General features: G+C 39.0%; 2 protein-coding genes across 5 annotated transcripts in view; one reads left to right on the top strand and one right to left on the bottom strand.

Annotated features, from left to right (window-relative positions):
• The first annotated feature begins 3,392 nt into the window (after nt 1-3,392).
• mpl (MPL proto-oncogene, thrombopoietin receptor) lies at nt 3,393-11,466 on the top strand. Of its 2 annotated transcripts, none has more exons than XM_029500009.1 (12): nt 3,393-3,574; nt 5,214-5,334; nt 5,459-5,628; nt 6,396-6,544; nt 6,993-7,134; nt 7,224-7,332; nt 7,860-8,014; nt 8,260-8,402; nt 9,075-9,234; nt 9,352-9,421; nt 9,610-9,697; nt 9,974-11,466. In XM_029500009.1, exons 1-12 carry the CDS (start codon nt 3,418-3,420, stop codon nt 10,445-10,447), a joined length of 1,938 nt encoding a protein of 645 aa, XP_029355869.1. In that variant the 5' UTR covers nt 3,393-3,417; the 3' UTR covers nt 10,448-11,466. The 2 variants fall into 2 exon arrangements, with proteins under 2 accessions (XP_029355869.1, XP_029355870.1); XM_029500010.1 differs by having other exon boundaries at nt 3,393-3,610.
• Nucleotides 11,467-11,809: 343 nt separating this feature from the next.
• ddah1 (dimethylarginine dimethylaminohydrolase 1) overlaps nt 11,810-22,663 on the bottom strand; it is a 72,165-nt gene continuing 61,311 nt past the window's right edge. For all 3 annotated transcript variants that reach the window (XM_029500081.1, XM_029500079.1, XM_029500080.1), the window contains 2 exons: nt 18,285-18,428; nt 11,810-14,465 (listed from right to left, as the gene is read on the bottom strand). In XM_029500081.1, coding sequence (XP_029355941.1) covers nt 14,349-14,465; nt 18,285-18,428 — 261 coding nt within the window. In that variant the 3' untranslated portion in view covers nt 11,810-14,348. The remainder of the gene's footprint in view (nt 14,466-18,284; nt 18,429-22,663) is intronic.

Genomic DNA, 22,663 nt, shown 5'->3' with positions numbered 1-22,663 from the left:
CTGTTGCCAAGTGCGTGCTCATCGGGGAATCTGTTGGGTCTCTTTAAATAAATTTAGAAAGAGTTTGGTCTAGACCTGCTCTATATGTAAAGTGCCTTGATGTAACTTTTCTGTTCTGTTCGACAGAACTGTTTTTTAGCAGTGATAATAGGTCAGGACTGCAATCTGTTACGCCCCATTAGTCTTGATGGCACTGGTTATGCTTGTATGTATAAATATTTTTTTCTTAAATAACATATTCAAACCTTTAGGCACACCAACTTTGGGAACATTTAAATTTTGCCTCTAAATTTTTTTCTAGTCAAGAAGCAGGTTAACAGTAATCGAAGCATGATGTCATTTTAAGGTATCTGTCTTGTGGTGACAGATACCTTCCTCCTTCAAGACACAAGCTACACTTCTGAGAACCACCTTCAAACTTCCAGGTGGGCGACTTTCCTCGGAGTAATGGAATGAATTGGCGCAGTCATATTGTTTTAACTTAGTTATGTGTCTCTTATAGTTTAACTTGCTGGACAGGGTCATTACAAAACAGGGCCTGGCTCCACTGGACCCAGAAATAAAGTTAATGGATAATTTATTATGATTTCTATTACATCATAAAATTAACCATTCAAAACAGTAAACATGGTAGTGCGGGTAGTTGAGCACGCTACGTATCGCAGTGTCTTGGGTTCGACACCAAGGTCAACTACATATCATTCCCCTTTTTCTCTGCTTCCTGTTGTCCTCTCTGTTACTTATTGTCTTAATAAAAGGGATAACCCCCCCCGCTGGAAAAAAAAAAAAGGTAAACATGACCTACTAGTTGATTTGCATTCTGTTTTTGAATCTCAGTCGATGAAAAACAAGCAAGGATATCAAGTAGTCGTCCCTAAATTTTGAGATTGCCTCCACCTAGGAAGTCTCACCATTTATGTTTTTTTTTTATTTTTAGGTTCATTTGCTTCAGGCTCATCTATCCAGCCTATGATCATAATCATTTTTGAATGAACATTCATATAGATGAGAGCAATACAGTAATATAGTGCTCAGCTAAATGAGTACACCCCCTTCAAAAAGTAACATTTTAAACAATCTCAATAAACACAAAAACAATTTCCAACATGTTCACAAGAATAAGTTTTATATAACATCTGTTTAACATGAAAGTGAGGTGAATAATATAACTTAGATGACATATTTTTCAGTTTTGCTCCAACGCACCTGATTCAAATGATCCTGATCAGAGCTCAGCAGAGCTTGATGACGAGCTGATCATTTGAATCAGGTGCGTTGGAGCAGGAACCATCTAAAACATGCAGGACAGTGTCCCTCCAGGACCGGAGCTGGAGACCTCTGCCGTATTGCGTCCCGGGAAATAGTCACCCCAGGTTGGCTTTCTACTTGCAGGCCCCCGCTGAGGTGTTAGCTTCCGTGGACGACCTGGACATTTGTGAGATGGTTGAAGTTCCATCTTTTTTTTTTTTTTTTGTATTTTTGCACCACTTTTGCTACAGTATTCTGACTGATAAGTAAAGCTTTGCTGATCTTCTTGTAGCCCTCACCTTTTGTGGTGTGGAGAAATAATTTTCTTTCTCAGGTCTTGTGGCATTTCTCTTCCATGTGGTGCCATTGCTGACAGCATGAAATGGGGAAGGGGTTTTCTTTCGTTGTCAGTTGTCTGCTGGACAGCCGTGTCATGAACATCTACACTCACCTGGTTGATTCTTGTTTAAATTAGACATTTGAAGTCTAAAATTTTCAGTAAAACCGAAAAATGTATAATCTAAATTATATTTTTAACCTTACTTTCATGTTATAAGTTAAACAGATGTTGTTGTTGTCTGCATTTTGGAAATTGGTTTTGTGTTCATTAAGATATTGTTTAAAATGTTACTTCTCTCAGGGGGTGTACTTATTTATGCTGAGCACTGTATATCAGTACACCAATCATTGGCTACCTTCTTGCAGCACCAGCTGTGTGGTTGTTTATCTGTGTGGGTTTTTTTTTTTTTTTTTTTTAAACTTGTGCTTTAGAAATCTGATTTCCCAGACAGGCTGCCGGGGACATATATGTACTTTCAGAAGGTCTTGATCAGACAGCTCATAAAACCCCTCCGTCCTGGTAGAGATTATATCAGTCTGCGGTCAGCCTTCATGTAGTGTGATCATGAGACTCTTACCAAAAATCAAAAAATGGTTTGAACTGGTGAGTTTTTCTAATGCACAGTAAAATCTTGACAATAATTACAACAGTTTTGTAAATAGCATACAGTGTGTATTTTATCTGGATTGGGTATTTGGTTTCCTCTCATGGTCCGGAGATGTGCAAATATAGGTTATTGGTGACTCTAAATTGCTGCTGGTTTCCTGTCTGAAGCAGCTGTTCAGGGCTGTCATGTGATGCTAAATCATAATTTCTAGTCACTCGTGTTACTTTTGTTCATTAATAAGAATGTGCTGCAACTGGATGATTTGAGTTATTTCTAAGGAAAAGCACTTTGCTGGTATAGCCAGCTGTTGTGCAGTACTACAGGATGTGGTAAATCAGTAGTGATAATCAGCAGAGTTAAGTTTCCTTATGTGTGTCATGAATACATGCTCTTCCTGTGTGACACTATGAGCCTGTGAAGCCTTCTTGATCATTTAGCTATTTCCATATCATTTGAATAAAACCCTTTTCCCTCTGAGTGGAAACGTTTTCTTTAGAATAACAAAAGAACTGCAAACCCAGCCAGATTCAGTGCGGTGAGAAGGTGTTCAGTTTTTTTTTTTTTTTTTTCCCCCTCAATTCAAGGAAGCATTTAATTGTTTACACTTTCTCACATCTTCACAAAGCATCTCAAAGTTCAGCTGGGGTAACCACTGGGTTCCCATCTCTCAGCTAGAGCCGTCTTCCCTAGTAGTTCAGTTTGGCATCCAGAGTCCCTTATTCTGCCACACTTCTTCTTCCTCTGAAGAATTATGGACAACTGTGCATGGGAGCATTCAGGGAAGCAGAATTTTGCTGCAAGGAAAAGCCAAATCTACATTTTCAATCCCAGCTGTTCCTCATCTGCTATATTTTTGGTGTGGAATAATGATTTAAAAGGTTATGGCATCAGGCTGTAACAGACAAAATGTGAAAAAAGTGAAGGGGTCTGAATATTGAATGCGCTGTAGTCAACTGAGTACTCATCATCAGATCAACCTCCTGTTTGTTATTGCTGTTTGAAAATATGGAACAGTGGCGTTTAACTTCTATTTATTCTTAGCCACTCCTCCCAAACTGCCTTTTTTGGCACACAAAGCACATTTCTGCTCTAGCACAGCTTGGCATTGCTCCAACCTTAAATTCGGTTTAACCCCGCCCACCCATGCTCATGCCAAATAATATCAAACAGACCACTCACAATACTCATGCACGAGCATGTTCTGTGCTAGTTCAAGTGCCATATGATTGTTCAGGATGCACAATACCTAATGATATTTCAATCTACGATGAATTTGCATTGCAGTTGGATGATGCTGCTTATTTGCTTGTGGATTCAAGTAGGTTTTGTGCCTAGGATCCAGTGCAAGGATGGAAGTGACAATCGTCTGTCAAGGGAAGGTAGGGCTTGAGGATGGCTTCCTTTGCAGAGATGAGGTACATCTCAATTCAGTCTTGTGAACATCTGCAATGTCCCCTATACAGTCACGTTATGTTGAATAATGTATGATTTAGATCTGACAAAAATTGTGCGCAATAAAACATTATGTAGCAAAAACAAAATATTCTTTGCTCTCTTTGTGATGACACCTTAATTGGCAATATGATACTGAAGTTACTCTGGGTATGTAGACTTGTATTCTGCAATGAAGTTGTTAGAACCAAGCTAAATTGACATGCAATTATATTTTAAGAACTTGAGAATTGAACATTATAAATGTTTTTGAGACCAAACAATGAGGAAAAAAAAAATATCTGTGGAGCAGAGGACCATAGGGATTACAATATAGCTGTGATGATACATATGGGCTCATAAACATAATCATTTAAAACTTTTAGCTTGTTTCAGTTTGCCTTAAGTCTCAAAGCAAGTTTTTCCAAGTATACTTCATGCAAGATTGCTAATTGTTTGATTTGCTTTGCTTGTCATCTAGGTCCGCCATTGATATTGCAACGTTTGCCTTCTTTCCCTGCTTTTCTTTTGTGGGATGTGTTCACCTACTTAGTTCTTAAAGGCAGTGTGTAATTTAAAACATTTAGAAAAAGTCCAAAGACCTTGGTCAGCCTGCTCTGCTGAAATAAAATCTCCAGACCTTCTTGGGTCAATAATCTTTTAACGTGATGCTTCTTCTAAAAGAATCCGAAAAGCCTGGTTGGCTCAACAATTTGGCCAATAACCCTAACCCTCGACTCCTGGAGGTTTAGGGCAAGAGATGCGTATTCAGACTCTTGGGCTACTCCAAACCATGCTCTGAGTGAAAGGATCTAATCTCATCTATGTTGCTTTAATGCCCCCTTATTCATAATAATCTGCAGTTAGACCAGGACCAACGTCAAGTATATAACGTACTTCCATGTTGCTAAACACCAGTGGTGGTAAAGGAGACTCAGTGAATTTAACTCAGTGAAAGTTACCAATTTCAAAATGTCATTTTAGTGGTGCTTGTCCATTCCTAGACATGCTGGGCCCACAGCATACCTCGGGCTACACTGCTGTGCTCACATGCATAACAGTATTTGCACTTTCAGCCTTGCTTGGATAATTGTACTGCTGGCCCTGCACTGAGTTTGGCTTTGAGTTGGCCATAAGATAGTGTTTCATTCACACAGTAGTAGCACCCTCTCAGTAGCTGTTCAGAAAATTAGTCATCACACTGCAGATCATTTCATGAACAATAGAATGAAATAACTTCTGATGTCATTACAGTTTTATTGTGTGTTTCCTGGCCAGCATCATTTTCCTCCTCATCTACACCTTTTATTATTTATTTATTTATTTATTTATTATTTTTTTAATGTAACTGATTTAATAAATGGATAATAGATGGAGTGGGAGATGAAGAAAGGTAAAATCAATTATCAGATAGGGGAGGGGGGATTCCCACCTCAGTTATACATGAGTTGGCTTCGTTCTCACAAAGCAAAATTTTTTTGCACAACAGATTTTATTCCAAGGCACAAACTTGACTACTACAGTAGTCTTTGGGAACCTGTGTTATTTACTTGTCCTTGCATATTATATTTTTCATTTCGGAAATAGAAATTTTGCTCCTAAAGGACGTGGCGGATCCTAAATGTTTCACCCGGACAGGATCTGATTTCACCTGCTTCTTTGAGACTGCTGACAACAGGACGTATGATTTGCTCTACACAGTTGAAAGGTATGCTCCACATGGTAAAGTGATTCGTTTTTTGGTCTTTTTTTAAGGCCAGGTAGTTAGCAGTTAGTCTTACTTGGCCATGTTAAACCAAAACCTGTGCTGCTATGTTTGTCCATTTCAAAAGATCACAAGGGGTGCAAAAGTGTGTCCAGAGACCAGAAGAGGAAACGTTCATCCACATCTGCACACTTCCCCAGGAAGACGTCTATATGTATGTGACAATGTACCTTGAAGTCAAGGAGCACAACACCAACAACAGTCTTTATAACAAGACCATCAATGTAGAGGACAACTGTAAGATATTTCTTTGATCAATATTACAATATTACCGCTTTTTTTTTTTTTTAAACACCTGTTTTGGATTGCTATCTTACGTTTAGCTTAAGTTAGCATACAATGAGAATTATGGCCATTATGGAATTCTATCTAACAGCTGTTAAAGTCTCTAATTCTTTCTTTTTTTCCTCATGAATCATTAAAAGTAATTGGGTCAAAGTTTTTCTCCTTAACAGTAACAGAGGCAATAATCAGCCTAAAGAGGACAAACAGACTGTCTAACTAAATAACTATTACTAATGAACCTTTTTTCAGCATTCAGTCACTCTATAATTCTGGTGACAAATCTAGCATTTATTATAGAGTATCAGGCATAATCCATGAGTATTGGGCTTTTTTTGAATCATGTCAACACACTATGACATTCTTACCACAAAGGCTAGTTAATCTTGTCTCTATGAACCTGAACTCTATGAGCATCATGTGTTCCTGCCGAACACGTTCCTGCTGATCTTGTATATCTCGCTTGCATTCAATTTGGAAGTAGCTAAGCTCCAAGAAAAACACGTATGTGAGACAGGGAGCAAGGGAGGAGAAATGGAAATAAACAGGACTAGCTGATCAGTAGCCCAGTCTGGTCCATGTCCCTCCAGTGCATGGCTCCCTAACAATAAAGTCGTCATTCTAAGACAACCGCCCGTCATCTCAACACTCAGGAATCATTTTGAGTGGGGGATTTTGTAAATAGCTTTTTCTTATTATTCTTCTTGCCTTTTTGTATGTAGATCTGCTTGAGCCGCCTTACAATGTGTCTTTACACCGAAATGGACAAGCAGGGCAGCTGCAGGTTTCATGGAAAGACAATGTAAAACTGTACTGTGGAGATGTAAAGAATCAGATCCGATACTCCGCCGAGGGTGAGAAGACAAAAGAGGTACACAGAACTCTTGTGTGTGTGTGTGTGTGTGTGTGTGTGTATATATATTATTATTATTTTATTATTTTTTTTTTTAAAGCCAGTTTGGTTCAGTTGAAATGAAATTAAATCAAACTTGTGCTTGTAGGAGGAAGATCATACTAGGTAATACAGTGCAATTGCTCTGTATTAAGAAAAACTGTAAATGAATAATCATGAAATTCATTTCTTGCCATTCTCTATTGACAGTCATTTAAGTTTTGCAACTCAAACAGTATCCCATCATATTATAATCTCACTGTCCCTTTCTTGGTTTTGGGGCTATAGAAATTGCATTTCCTCATTTAGAAATAACATTTCTTCAGCTGCAGGTCTGTATCAGTAACTACAGTGTGTAAAAGGCAAAAAAAAAAAGAAGCTTGTGCAAAAACTATTGTAAAATGCATAATGTTTGTGATTTCTGCAGACAACTTCTGCCACTCTGGATTCTCTGGGACCAGGTAAAGAGGTTGAGGTCCAGGTCAATATCAAATGTGAGCGTAGCCAAAATGCAGGACACTGGAGCAGCTGGTCACAACCAGTGCGGGCCATGGTTCCCCAAAGTGCAGGTGTGCTTACTGAGTTCTGAGTTGGAAATATTTCTTCCTCTTATTTCAAAAATGGCAGCACCTCAGTGGTAATTTTGTTTTACTTTCAGATGATGTTTCACTAATGTGCTACACCTCTGACTTGCAAAATATCGCCTGTCGGTGGAACGGGAGCAGACTGGACCAACAATATACCCTTTCCTACAAAATAGGTCTCAGGTACACAAAATTCACACCACATCCCATCACTGATTGTTTCCTCCGATCTTGCTGTTATTGATTTGTTGGAATACAAAGACTCCACTGTTAAGACCAGACGTGAGTCATTACTTTGAGCAGCAAAGGCACTATATTGTCATCTGTCAACTTTTGGCTTTCGACCACATCCTCTGTATGGAACGGATGCTTTAGAATAGCTTGCCCTGCAACCCGACCCTTGATGAAGATGAAGATGGATGGATAGAATAGCTTTGTAGATTTGGAAGGCTATAGAGGGTATATGTACATTCAATGTGATGGAATAAACTGTTATAATGCTGTTTTAAGAATTATTGGAAATTTCGATCAAACTGAAAGCAGACTCATCCCTTAAACTGCACTGACTTTAATAAAAAGTGTAATTTTAGGTTTTAAAACTTTTGACCAGTTGTGCAGCTGCAACCGTGAAACTATTTATTTATTTTTTACTTACTCTTTATGTTCAAATTGTGTGGCTGTGATTCAACTCTATATCATGACCCTTGCAGCCCAGAATGGAGGGAGTGCCGGCCTGATTGGAGGTATGCTGATCTGTGCCATTTCAACTACAATAAGTCCAGTAAAGTCAGAGTCAAAGTCAGCAGCAGTCCAGCTCCTCTCAGCAGAACCTTCTACTCTGAAGAATTCACTCTTAATAAGATTGGTGAGTGATTTAGTTTTTTTTTTTTTTTTTTTCCCCCTTTTTGTCAGATAAAATAATGTAGTAATTTATTGTATGTGATATTGAACACAGCCTTTCAGTGACCAATGAGCAGTATCCATAAGTTTGGCAGCATTACTTGTAGTAGACTGGACGTGGTAGAATATGTAATTTCTCTTGCTTTTTATCAGCACTTAGAAAAGTGTACTTTCACAGCGTTATCAGTTGACAAATTATGTGTGTTTTAGTTAAAACATCCCCACCAGCTAATCTGAAAGGCACACTGAAGAAAGATAAGTTGTGCTTGCAGTGGGAGGCTCCTCCTCCTTTTCTGTCAGCTCACCTGCAGTATGAAGTCGGCTACCAGAACAAAGAGGGTGAAGCATGGATGGTAAGATGTTATTTCTTATTGCTTTCATTTAAAAAAACAAAACAAAAACGTCATAAAAATGTAATAAAAATAAAGATATCAGATATGAAGATATGAGATATGATATGAGAAATATATGAGAAAGATATGAGTTAGGATTTTAGGATGGATGGATTTTTAGGACGTTTTCTTAAATCATTTGCATTCCTTCCCAATTTCCCGGCAACATTTTTGCTTTAGTATAGAAAGTACATCTTTTTAATGTGATTATAGTGTTTTTATTATTGTGACGGCATAAGATAAAAAAAAAACAACAAAAAAACAACATTGCTGGTTATACACAGTAATGTCAGTGTTGTTTATGACATAACCACTAGTTTATGCCAAAGTGAGGACGTCTCAGTTCTACAGAGTGACAAAGCAAGTGCAAAGAAAGAAATAATCAGAATAAGTATTCATTTGTTGGAAGACAACTTGGTGTGTAAAACCATGTATTAACATTTGATGAATTTCCATTCAAGCACACTACGTTGAAAAAATAAATATAAAATAATAAATAAAATTTTAGGTAACTGCAAAACCTTCTGTTCTGTTGTTTGTTGGAGGATGTGTCGGGGTTGTTTTTGTCAGTTGTGTTTTTGTTTGTTTTTGTTTTACAATTGAATATTAAATCTTTGGCATTTTTACCCCCAGGTGATATCTCTCGATGGACCAGAGGCCGGTACATGTCTGGATGTTTCAACAGGAAACCAGTACCACATTAAAGTCAGAGCCAAACCTAATGGGCTAATTTATTCAGGTCACTGGAGTAACTGGTCAGACATACTGACTGGTCACAACCCTGTTGAACCAAGTAAGCTCCCATTATTTTGCAGAGAAGCCATGACATAATATTAGACAAAACGAAATGCAGCAGTTTAGTAGATTCTCGGTCTGGTCAAACCTTGATGCAGCACGAATATATTTTCAGGGATGTTGTTCATGCTGTGCCTCCCTGTCTTCTTGCTGATACCTGCCATCCTCATTTACACTTACCTCAGGTAGGATTTTATCAAAACTCCTTCATACTGTAATCAGACAGATTAGGATTACGCATCTTATTGTATTTTTCTATCATAAAAATCATTTTAGGTTAGTCATGTGATCTTCAGAGAAATTAGCCAGTCCTTGTATTATTTCTCAGCCACGTTGGTTTTAAATGCTTTTCATGTCTTGTGTGCTTCTATAGTAAGATCAAGCAATATTTCTGGCCACCAGTACCCAACCTTGAAAAAGTCCTCCAAGGTTTTCTGACAGAGATCAACCGACAGAAATGGGTAAATTATTTAACAGTTACAATAGACCCCATTAGGTAAAACTTATACCATCTTTTTTCGAGTGTCAAAACATATTGTAGAGATTCAGGCATCATTTAAGTGTGTGTGTGTGTGTGTGTGTGTGTGTGTACAAGATCTCAAATATTTCATACAGTATAGTTAAAACACAAACAATTAAAGAAAGAAAAAACTGAGAAATAAAAGCAAGCTAGAGCACTTTTATCTGAGTCCCCCTCAGGAACTGAAGGCTAAAAGTCGTTTGTCTGTACTCTGCAGGACCCTCCATTGACAACAAAGGTGTGTCCTGAGGAAACCACTGCATCTGTGGTGGAGATAATGTCTGAAGAGGAGGTTTCAGAAGTGGGGAAGTCATCAAAAGAATCAAGCCATCAGCTCCTGCTACAGGAAAGAACCCCCTCCAGTGGAGAACAGGTAGATTGCGTCCCTGAGACTAACGGCTTCCCAGACTATGTGACTCTGAATAAAGACACCGTCGTTCTTTGCCCAAAAGGACAAAAATATATGTTAGAGAAGGTTGGGGAGAAAGGAGTCGAAGGGGTAGGAGATGAGCTTCTTCAAAAATGCCAGTGTTCCTGTTCTGATGGCTCAGTCTGTGTCCCGGATTGCTTAGGAAGCACTTTTCTGAACCACTCCTACATGTCTCCGTCTGAGGCTACAGACAGATTCGACTACAGAGTCACTGCTGCAACAGGAGCTGGCCATCTCTATACAAACTTACCATGTAGCTAAATGAAGAGTACAACAGATGCACTTTGTTTTCACCGGTGCAGTTGATGAATATAATGCACTTTCACGCTGACACAAGAACGCACTATAGATTGAAACAGATCTACACACACATTTTGAAGTGTGTAAGAGGCCTCTTTAGAAAAAGGAATGTGATAATCAATGTACTTTGTGCCTAAACAAAATGTCAATCATTAGTTTAGAGACATTAGTTTAGACCTAAAGTATATTCACAATTGGTTTGGTTTTGATCATGGCATCCTCTCTCTCATCATTTATCACTGTTGATACAGTGTTCTGGAAATGAAATACCATGAACGCAGCATAGATTTGTAACTAAAGTACTTACTTTTACTAATCAGCATTTAAACAGAAGTATGTTACATTTTTATCACTGTTCATTTTGTATCACTTTAGTGGTAGTAACAGTTTTTTATGTATGTACGTAGGATTTCCTCCCCCACATCAGGGCTGGGAGATACTTTGCTTTGTATTGTAAGTTAAGTTGTATTTTCCGGTATGACCAGTAAATGTAGCAGTAATCAGGGAAGCACAGGACTAACTTGGATAAAGAAATAGGAAAACAGAAAGCTGAAAAGCCATGAAAGGAACTATGTAGTTTAAGTTCATAGACTCCTTATCTTTAAATGCTTCTCCCTCTAAAATCTCCTTTCACTCAATTTGTATATTTTATCACTTTGCATATTTTAAAAGCGAAATGTATCTGAAAATAGAAGAATTTTTTTTTTCTCCATTGTTTTGCCAGTAATTGTTTGTGGCGATGTACTAATTAACTCATTTATATTGTATGTATCATTTGTGATAAATGTTTCCCAGAATACCATTTGAAAGGGCTGCCATGAACATAACATGTAGCCTAAAAGCTTTGAACTGAGCCTTCTTTTGTTATTATCTCCCTCCAAATAACAGCTGAAACATGTGTTCAAGTCTTATTTCATATTATAATTTGAGAATTTGTATTTTTGGCAATGGAAAAAATAAAAGCTTTTTTTCTTCCTGGTGCACTTTTTTTTTCTAAACAGCTAGACATTTACACTTTCTTCATGGGTGAGTGAAACTGTGAGAGAGCAGATGCTCAAGCATGAAAAGGGACACCAGTCAGACAGCAGCTCTGCCTCCATCCAAAGCTGCCGCTACTTGTTTTTTCTGTTTGCCACTTTTGAGTCAGTAGGTGGCAGCACATATCAACAGAAAGCGATGAGTGGTGACTTCACACCACTTGAGTAAGAAAACTTTTTTTTTTTTTTTGAACACCTATTTTGTCCTTTAACATAAGCCACCACAGACACTGTCTAGAGCTGTTATACAAATTATGAAACCAAGGTATAAAAAATACAACACAGCTCAATGCTAGATGTCACTTTATTACACAAATTGGACAAAAAGCTCAATTTAACGTGACTCAAATAATCATTACTCACAACTTGAATGAAAACCAAGAGACTTGAGTAGGAACATGTGCAATCACAACATCATGACTACTGGGATGAGTGTGGGGATTAGTAAAAGGTGAAATAAGAAGCTTGGACAAAGTCAGGAACAGTTCGTCACATACAGCCTCGCCAACCCTATAAATACCTTGAATGTAATTTTGATTTTAAATCAGCAGAAGGAAAAGGTTACAGTTTCCCAGAGCTGTGCAACCAAGAAGCGGTTTGGAGCAGGGTGAGAGGTGATGACAGTGAAAAACCCAATGGCTGCCACGAAGTGATCAGACAGTGTATGACTGGCCCCGCCTGGCTCAGCCTTCTGTCATGCATGAGAATCACAACTGGATGCTCTACAACTATGTTATCACCCTGCATCCAATCAGCTGCCTTCTGTAAAATATACTACTAGTATCAGACTTTAATTGCAGGCCATTACATCCACATTGGTTGCCAGACTGTATGATGTCATGGCCATAAATTAGCCCAGAATCGTCTATGCGGCAACGGCAGAGTGTGGGAGGAAGCAAATGTTGAGAGTCAGACAGTCAAGAGAAAGAAGCTTTAAGAGAGTCAGTGTTTACTGGCGCACGAGCCTCTCCCAACAGGAATTCTTTCCATGTTTCATCACTGCCCGCTTACCCATACGCAAAAGTCTACGGAGCGAGGTTGAATCACCTCCTGATGTCATTTCCACAACTCTCACTTACAATCACTATGAGAGACAACATAGTTTCAGAGTGATGGGCTTTCACATATAGTATATTGTGTATTTATAACGTAAAATGCTGTGACATCTAAAGGCCTCAAACATGAATGCAGCAACAACAGAGACAAGGTCGCTACAACTGAGCTCATCACCATTTAAATGCTTGCTGGCAGTTACCATCGTGAACACACATGGAAACACCAGCCGGGCAGTTAGCTTGTTCTGCATGCTGAGCGCAAAACTCTCTCTCTCTGTAGTCACATTTGGTGGTGCTATTAGATTTAGTGGGCCCAACATTAGTTTCACAGCATGTTTTAAGTCAGTTTTGGAGCAAAAACAGCCAGAGAGGAAAAAGAAGAATCAGTGTAAACAACAACACAGGCAGAATCAGTGGTGTGAGAAAACTACAGGGCCCTCAGATTTAGTCAGCAGGAACAAAAGTCACAGATTTTTCATACAGGCACTGCACATTGAAAGGAGCAGAGGTGTTATGTTGGAATAAATGAAAGCTTAGCTCATCTTAAAATAATGAAAGCATCAATTTCCAACAGAAGCAGCTTTTATCTGTCCTCTGTAGGGTTGGCACGCACGATTAAACTCACAAACTACCACAAATAAGAAATGTTTACCAGGTATGGAGAAAGAATTACCACAGAAAAATGGCCACAGATGGTTCCTGAAAAACACATTAACTGACTGCTGTTAGCTTCTCGAGCTGGTGGTGTCTGTTAGCGATCAATCAAAAGTCACTTCCAGTACGTTACAATCAATGTTCATGATAATTACGCTATAGTCATGGAAAATAAAGGAACCTCAGGTCTCGATGGCAATACTTTCTGTGTGAATCACAAAAAACCTAACCGCTGTGATAATGCCAAAAGCTCATATCTAGCTTTTGGCTAGATATGAGCTTTTTCTGCATTTTTCAGAAGAAATTGTGAAACTTTCGCGAAAGCTGCATTTTCTTTCTAATACACTTAGTGGTTTATTAGTTTGTAGCTTTGAAATTAATGCTAATCTTAATATCTGCCTTCGCACCAAAAAAAAAACAAAAAAAAAAACAAAAAACAACAACCCCGAAACAACAACAACAAAAAGACTTTAAAAAGCTGTTAATTAGCAACAATGACATTTACATTTCAATATTACAGCAGGAAGCAAGATTTGTTTCTCCCATCCTCCACATTGGCCTAAAATACTGTTCTCAAAAAAAAAAAAAAAAAAAAGATTTCATTGCTACTAGCTAAATGGGATGAAGCAAACAAAAAGTAGGTCACAGCTAAAATGGATGCATTTAAACCATAGAAACCCGCTGAATGTATTTTTATTGTAGATTTATATAATTATGTAATTTATAAATCTACAGTGGTAGATTTTGGTAAGATTTTGCAACAGCAACAAAACTATTAATCAGCCACATCCATTTTGTATTCTTGGTCCAGTGCAGGTGATGATTAGGTTCATTTGAATGGTAGTTAATTAGAAGAATATTTTAACAGTTTGTAGGTTACAACGTATACTAACAGGGACATATGGCTTAACATGGGCTTGTTTTGCTTCATTTAGGTAAAAAGTTGTGAGAATGTATCCAAATCAAGAGCAAATCAATGTCCTAATTCTAAACCACTTTTTTAAACAACTTGAGTTTCCCTCCCCTAAGTGCCAACATAGTTTTGTAAAACCTTGGGATCCATGGTGATTGGATAGAACCGCTGCTTGGTGACTGTGCACCCCCTGCTGAGCTGGCTCAGTTGGTGCCCTTCTTGTTGATGAGTACGGAGCAGCATGTGAGAGCTCCATCCACTTTGACCTTCTCCATGTTGGACACAGGAATCAACATGTGATCCTTCAACTTCTCAAACACCTGCATGACACACAGACAATAGCGTCATCGGAAAAACTGACATCCTGCCTTTTTAGTTTGTTATGTTCAGAAATCACTGTTGTTTATTATGCAATTATGTCATCTGAAATTCAACAGATTATCAGTGTTCTGCCAAATACTGTTGGGAAAAAAAAAAAACAAGCATGTCTCTTTATGTTAAAGAAATACAGAATAGATGTTGTCATGCCAACAGCTGTTGCTGCTCTGCCTCCTGACGCTGCCCTCAGGTACCAGATCTATGAGCCAGTGTTGCAGAAATTGACCAGCCGGGACTACCAACAGCTCTTTAAGTAAGGCTGAGGGTGCAGCTCAGCAGGCAGAAGATCAACTGTGAAGCAGAGGTTATGCAACACTGTATTTATTTGTCAGTTTGTAATGCTGTGTGATATAAAAGCCCTGCAGAGAATGACAGAGTGTGAAATAGGAGAACAAGCATCCAGCAAGGCTTCCTGGTCTCGCAGCAAAATATATAAAAGATGGGAGTGAGAACTATTACGACATTCTCCAGAGAACCTCGTAAAGTAGTGTGTCACTCTGTGGACATTTTCCAAAAGAAAACCAGTGTTTTCCAACCAGACTTCCAAACCAGAATATTTTTCTCCTTAAACGCTCATTTCAACCCTGCTGTGCTACAGAGAGAGGCCCTGCGGCACAGCTAAAGGGACAGACTAACCAAAATTCTTATCTCATGATGCAATACAGCTGATGAAGCCTCTGGTGAGTCAGATGGCATGTTAAAAACCACAACCATGTGCCTTATAATTCTTATTTCTTTTCTATCCAAGACATTGTGTGGAATGTGTGCAGAGGTAGAGGTCAAGGCCCTCTTTAAATAATTTACACATCATCAGTGCACCACTGTTCTCTCACGAAACACCTTTGTACCGCTTAAAAACTGTGTTAAAGCATATGTCCACACAGCCTTTACATAATCATATTGAGGACAACTGCATGTTTTGTGCTCTTCCCATGAGAGCTTCCCAATTATATAGTCACAATCTACTGCCATGCTCAGGCAAAGCAATGCTGTGAGATAAATGCCAAGGTGTAAATGTTTAATGATCCCCATCATAGTTTAACTTGTTTTCAGGTTAATAGTTGCTACAGGAAGTGCAGTTAAAGCATGATTTGATGGGCAGGAGTTTTGCAAACTCAAGCCTGAGACAAATCAATTCTGATCCAATGGTGCCATAAGTTCAATTAAGAATAAACAAGTGGAACGGCAACGGCGTGTGGGAAACATCATGGCAGTCAATCCAATAGCTGTGACGAGATCGTGTTTATTGTCTGTGCAGTATCAGCGCGTGTGTGTGTGTGTGTGTGTGAAGTGTCACGGCAATCGAAAACATCAACTTTCAAAAACGTACTTTTCACCACATCACATAAAATCAGAGGGCGAACTCAGGGGAGGCTGTGCTTTTGCATAACTCCCCCAAAGCAGTTAATCCCCTGCTGTTTATAGCATCTCCAAATAAGAAGTGTCTTTTTTTTATTATTTCTCATTACCGTGGTAAGGATTCATATGTTGGGTCGGGAGGTGGCATGGTCCCACACACTAGAAGCTGCTATATTTCACTGAGCCTTTTGTCTGCTCACTTTCTTTTTCTCCAAACTGAGCCGTCACCGCTGCTAACCATTACAGATACCTCGTCTCCACCCCCTACGACCCTACCAATCCTCTCTCATGACCCCCTGCCTTTTTTAATGTGGAACTATTATGTAACTTCATGAACAAACTAAAAATAGGCCTGAGATTAGGACAGACAATGTTTAGGAAGCAACACAAGTCTCGCAGACTCTGTCTGTGATTGTGTTGAGATATCGCCACGTCTCATTGAAAGAAAACAAAAAAGTTCCCGTGGGGGACATACAATGGAAGAAGGTGTGAGGGTTACAAATGATGAAACTATCGCAGCTGTTTTTGTTTCTTAAATACAAGTTTGAGATCATAACTGAGCTCAAGGCCAACGTCTGCTTGGTTTGAACATTGTAACTAGAGCACGAAAAAAACAAAGGTTTCACAAATATTGCTCCAAAAGGTGCTGTCAAAGCAGGAAGCATTATATACACAAATAGATTTTATTATGCCAGAGTTAAATTCCTTCAGTTAATCTTCCTGGAAAAAACAGAGCCTTCGCCATGGATGAAAGTCCAAAGACGCATAATTTAGTGAATTCTTTGTTCTAAAAATAGCTGCAGAGGTTGGGGTTTAACCACGGAGTACATTTTGAGGTCTGGGCACTGTCTCTGCAGATTGTAGGGATGCTGGTTTTGATCCTGTGAGAATTCTTCTGAAGGGAGCCTTGTAATGTGAAGTGACCCCAAAGCATCTAAATAACACAGCTGCTGCTCAGTCTTTCCAAAACCCGGCAAACACAGCGAGACAATAACATGTCGTTCACACCAAGCTACTGTAGAAAACGACAGCCACGTGTCATGAGTGAAAGGCACAACCTGCAGGTGTTTGGAACAAGGTTACTGAATGTCTGCTTCTGGTTCATTGTGTCCATGCAGTTATATATGTGTCTGCTGTGCGTCTCTGTTGGAGATTAATCTAGCCAGGCATACTGAGCCATAATATAGGACCTTACAGTTTTATAAAAAAATAAAAAAATAAACCATGCTGAAAGGTTCTTAAGAGGGCACCCAAAGAAAACTCTTCAACCTCCCTTTCGAATTGGTCCGATCCTTAGTTTTTCTCTTGGGTTTCCCATTTCAGCCTCTGAAATAGAGCCGATCTTGAGTATAAAATGTTTTTTTTTTTTTTTTCTTGCCCATCCAACAATATATTTTCCCCCCCTTTATTGGGATTTTTATGCAAAACAATTTTTTTCCCCAATTGTAAATGCCACTAGAATTTCTTTTTAAACGACAACCATCATCATAACAAACCAAATAATTAATTGTAAATACAGAGGAAGAAATGACCCTCATAGTCAATGTTTTTCGGTGATAAAGCTGATAAATATCACAGCTTCCTTGATGCAGCTGTTCCTTAATACTTCCTACAGTGCGAGATGTAAGTAAGTAATCTGGTCTAATCCCCCAGCTAGTCCTGCCTGTTTAACTACTAAATGCTCCACTGTTTTCACCAGCCAACAGTGGATTTATAATTTATAAGATATATAGATACAGTGTATGGTCGTGGCAATGATTAGAGTGGCAAGACTGTAAAACCAAAACAACAATGTAATGTTATTCTTACCATTGTTGGTGTACTGATTAGGGTGGGAGCAACACTGCCCCCCCTGGGTGCTGTGGTTTCGTCCCAAAGACCAAAGACGTACACTTTTAGGTTAATTGATTACTCTCAGTTGCCTGTGAATGGTTGATTGTCTCTTTATGCCCCCCCCGTAACCCTGATTGGATAAGCAGTAAAAATAACGGATGGTGAGCAGATATTATGTGATGATTGTTTATGATTTTCAGAAAAACTCTTCTCTTCTTCTCTGTGTCTGGCTCCTACTCTGTAGTCAGTTCACAAAAGGCCACTTCACATCACTCTGCAGGTTTCTTTGTCAGTAAACAGTGCTGACTGTGGTAAACCTTCAGTGGTGTGTGAAAAAAGGGAAAAAAACAAAAAAAAAAAACCACGCAGGGTTTCCCTCTCCGGCCAGTTGTTTTTCTCCCAGGTCTGAACAGGATGAAAAGCAACAAAGGACAGTGCTCTTTAAATCTGCGGTACTAAACCAGTCTGGCTCCACTCTCTGTACTTCCTCCCAAAGGTGTAACCTCAGGATTGTAAATGAATGTGTGACGATGTTCCTGTCTGTGGACATGAAATGAGCTGGTTATCACCTTAGCACTCTGTGGAAACTCGTCCACTGTGCAGTGCAGGAGCACATGTCCCTTATTAGGCAGGTTCATGTAGACGCAGTTGGCAGCAGCATCATCAGGCACCGTCAGTTTGTCGTAGCGATGGTCACTCATTTGCTGCATGATCTACACAAATATGAAACAGACAGGATCGACAATGAGGAAAAGGAACACAACTGATGAAAGTTCACAGGGCTGACGGGGCGATCAGGTTATTCAGACACTTCAGACAGACATAAGGCCACAATACCAAAGGCAGCACCATGTCTCCCTGCTTGCCAAACCACTCTTGGGGCCTGGGGGGCCTTAATCGAGAACACAGGAGGCAGACAGACATTCTTTCTCAGCAGATGTCATGTTATTTATGCAATCTGAAAGAGTCGAAGGTGGGCTGGCTGGTGGAGTTAGAGAGGCTGAGAAGACGCCTGGGTTGCCAAGTGGAAGTTTGGGTGGGGGGGGTGAGGATGTTATGACCAGAGGAGAGACAGGTGTCTCATAATGTTTATGAGCTGAACATCTGCAGACGGATACCTCTGAGACAAAAAGGAGGGGAGGAGAGCAGCTAACCAAAACTCCAAAGTGTCAACATTCAGAAAGGATATTTTGAGGAGTGGGATTTCCACCTAATATGGACTTTTCTACTGCTCAGATCATGTCACTATCTTCTGTTGTAAATAATGACTAGGACTTGTTGATTGTTTGTTATTAATTATAAGTCAAATAAAGTTATTATTAAAACGGTATATTATGAGAGACATTTTTTTGGTGTTACCAGATGACATCACTGTGGGCTCAAAATGGCGTTGGCTTGTCGCATATATAGGTTTAAAGGAGTGGAAAGGATCACAAGTGGTATCACAGAACCAGACCTGTGGGAGGAAAGTGTGCGGTTTGTGAGTACAGTAGGATTTCTCGTCGATGATGCTTTCGTTTCGCTTCCCACTCCCTCTGTCTGCTGAAAAGGACCAGTGTGTTTACCGAGATGGAAAAGGTATTTCGTTGTGCCAGTTAAGCAGAAATGTGGATTACTCTGCAGTATATGACTCGTTTAATGAGGTGAATATTCTCACACTCTTTCGTACCTTAAAAAGCATTACTTGTCATATAAACAACCAATTTAATCAGCAAAACAGAAAAAGTGCAGCTCTAAGTAGTCTAAGGGCTTTCCTGGGAAAATTTGTTCGTCACACAGGAAGTGACACATTTTATGTTTTTGGCAGCAATACCAGTGCTTGGTGGGAATAAAGAGAAGAACAATTGTGTGGTTAGTATGAGCAGTAAATCCTATCATTAAATAAAACAAGGAAAAAGCTGCCACAAAACTGGATACATTGTTAGAGGGATAGAGAATTTAGAAACTGGACTTTCTGGAATAAGCTCATCCCATCAGACTCTGTGACCAATATTTATGTATATATCTAATACCAAGAGCTTGCCTTTGATTTATTAACGGTGAATTAACCGGCGATGGGAGTTACTGACAGGGCAATAATCAATCAAATCAACTTTATAGGAACTGACTTTGTCATTTCTGATCGCAGGGCGACAGGATGGAGTACAAGCAGTAGATGTGTCTGTGTGTCTGTGTGTGTAACCAGACCAGACACATTCCCAGGTCACTTGTGGGTGTGTTACGTGATAGCAGCAGCCCTAAATGAAAACACTGTCCATGTGCGTGACCGCCAACACTGTCTCTCACACACAGGGGGATTAAGAGTGGTTGAGGGGAGAATAAACGTTGACTCCACCAAAGATCACAGTTGTTCCCGCTTCACTCTGTCTCTAATACATCTCGTTTTCTTAGTGAAAACAGAGAGGCAAAACTATTCAGCGTGTAAGGAAAATGTCCTACAGCAAGATCTCATCTTGCTTCGTGTGAAGTTCTGATCCATGAAATGGAATGAAATCCTTCACCTGAAAATTCACCTGACTAAAGGAACACTTGGTCCTCTGTTCACTGTCCGAATGCTCAACCCGCAAATATAAAGGTTATTAAGATTATTAATTTCTGAAAAATAAGTTTTAAGTCTCAGATCTGAAGTACTTAAAAAAAATGAAAAATTAAAAAAATTAAAGCATATTTATCTCATTTGCAACATTAGCTTTTCGCTGGTGTTGCACTCATTGGTATGCCTCAGATTAGCATGTCTTTCGTTACGTGAGAAGAGAAATCAGGCTTCTGCATGGTCATCATGGTTCTTGAAGAGCCAATTAGCAGCAACTTACATCTGGACAGTGGCTGTCGTCCAGGTAATTCACAGAGTGGTAACTGGGCAGCAAAATCTGCTCAGTCAGAGCTGCTGAAAATAAATATTTACTGGAAGGAAATAAATCCTCTTGTCCCGCCACCGCCAAGGGAATGACAATTACAACTAAATAAAATGCAACGGCAATATACTGGACCCGATCCTGCACATTGCATAGTCTAGATAGTACTCAGCTGATTGAATAAATCCTTCTTACAAACTTGTTTACTTTTTACCATACTTATTTCAGCAACAAGTAAATCTGCTTCCAAATCTGGTGGGGACACGAGATTGAAATTGTCTCCTGTTAATATCCAATAAATGTTTCTTGTGGTTCTTTGATATTCACTTGCTATGGAGAAATCAAGTGTATGATCACACACTGACGTATCCAAAGGCAGCAGACATGGAAGGAAGGAAGGTAAGAAAAGGTAAGAAAATCTCTCATAATATTCATATATATATATATATATATATATATATATATATATATGTGTATATACATATATATATATATATATATATATGTGTATATACATATATATACATATATATCTTTCCTGGCACAGATTTCCCATTTCTCCAGTATTTTCTGTAAACTGTGATGTATTATCTGCTGCAAGCTGACTGAGGGACTTAATGATAACATCACTAGCAAGGAAATTTACAGCTTAAAGGGCATATATGGCTCTTTTCCTGATATGATACATACTGTTGAATAGCAGCAGTGTGATGGATCACCGTAGTTTTATGAAGACATTCTAACCCCCACCTTTGACCTGACTGTGGTGCCACCAGCAAGATGCCGCAGTTATTTTAGTCATCAGTTAAAAAAAAAAAAAAAAAAATCAACTATTACTACATGGCCCGGAAGTTCTTCATCATAATTTGACCTCTGAACTTTGATTTCAAATCCATCCGTCACTATCACCAGATGAGAATAGAAATTTTTACAATATTTGCAATAAAATAACATAAAAATATAATTGTGTCAAGTTTTGTTAAGTTCTGAAATGTTAACGTGCCCAAATATTGTGTGTGTTATCATTGTGATGTTAGCAATTTAGAAAATGAGAAATACCACCGGGCAGAGCTGGGAAACTGCCACAAGCCAGAAAAGGTACGACATAATTGGGAAAGCCACTTACTTTCTTTTTGTGCAATAACTCATAATGACCAACCACAGTTCCATTTTAACAGTTTACCTCACACATATCATTTTGTTTTAGGATAAAACGATTCAGTATGTGCATATTTTGGAATACTTAACGCCAACAGCTGTTTCTCTACAACACTATAACAACTCCACGACTCGCACATGAGTGATTACACGCCATATGCAGGGGGACCTGATGTCAATAAGCCGTACATGGCACTTTTATGGGTACTACAACATACTAGATAAGGCATCGAACTTGTCGTTAGAATTTGACCATCACATGTTTATGTCTTTCACCATGCTGTCGCCTCATTATCTGTAAAACTCAAGCATGTAAACAACTTTGAGGTGGCAACTGAATGCTGACCAGTAAAGAGTAATGACCTCATGAGCCAAACTGAGCCAGTGCGCTGTAATGTAGCGAGGATATGGTGTGTGTGAGAGAACTGTGAGTGGGTGCTCCCTCCTTTGACAGGGCCGATATTTCGGGATGATGACTTCATGAGAGAGACTCAGAAGTGACAGCAACAGATGGATGACGAAATCCATAAGGTCAGGGTGTATTCTCATCCCAGGGAGTGCTAAACACAAACAGGAGACTATACCTGGCCACCAAATGTAAAAATTATGAGACCTTCCTTTTATTTTTAAAGAAACCCAGATAAGGACACAGCGAAACTTCAAAAACATTTTAAAAGTAAGGCAGATCTACTGTAGATATTTTACAGAACTAAGCTTTTTTATGACTTCACTAAACTAAACTAAACCTAAACCCTAGAAACAAACCAGGTTCGCATCTCTTATCAGCTTATACTTCTAGCTGCAAAATTCAATAACCTAATTCAATAGACTCCACCTTGGAATTGTAAAACACATTTTTGTCTAAGGGCATACATGAAAGCTGCATCCACATCCAAAACAGGCACTTTTCATTCATGAGATCTGCATTCATAAGA

This window comes from Echeneis naucrates, chromosome 4 (assembly GCF_900963305.1).
Source record: "Echeneis naucrates chromosome 4, fEcheNa1.1, whole genome shotgun sequence".
In the NCBI taxonomy this organism is placed as follows: domain Eukaryota; kingdom Metazoa; phylum Chordata; class Actinopteri; order Carangiformes; family Echeneidae; genus Echeneis; species Echeneis naucrates.
The sequence above is the reverse complement of the archived record's forward strand: the minus strand, read 5'-3'. Positions and strand labels throughout refer to the sequence as shown.

Excerpts from the sequence above, each read along its gene's own strand:
- mpl (XM_029500009.1), top strand. The coding sequence starts at position 3,418 with ATGATTGTTCAGGATGCACAATACCTAATGATATTTCAATCTACGATG. Across the intron at positions 7,333-7,859 it reads TCCTACAAAATAGGTCTCAG|CCCAGAATGGAGGGAGTGCC; the intron begins GTACACAAAATT and ends TGACCCTTGCAG. Across the intron at positions 8,015-8,259 it reads ATTCACTCTTAATAAGATTG|TTAAAACATCCCCACCAGCT; the intron begins GTGAGTGATTTA and ends TGTGTGTTTTAG.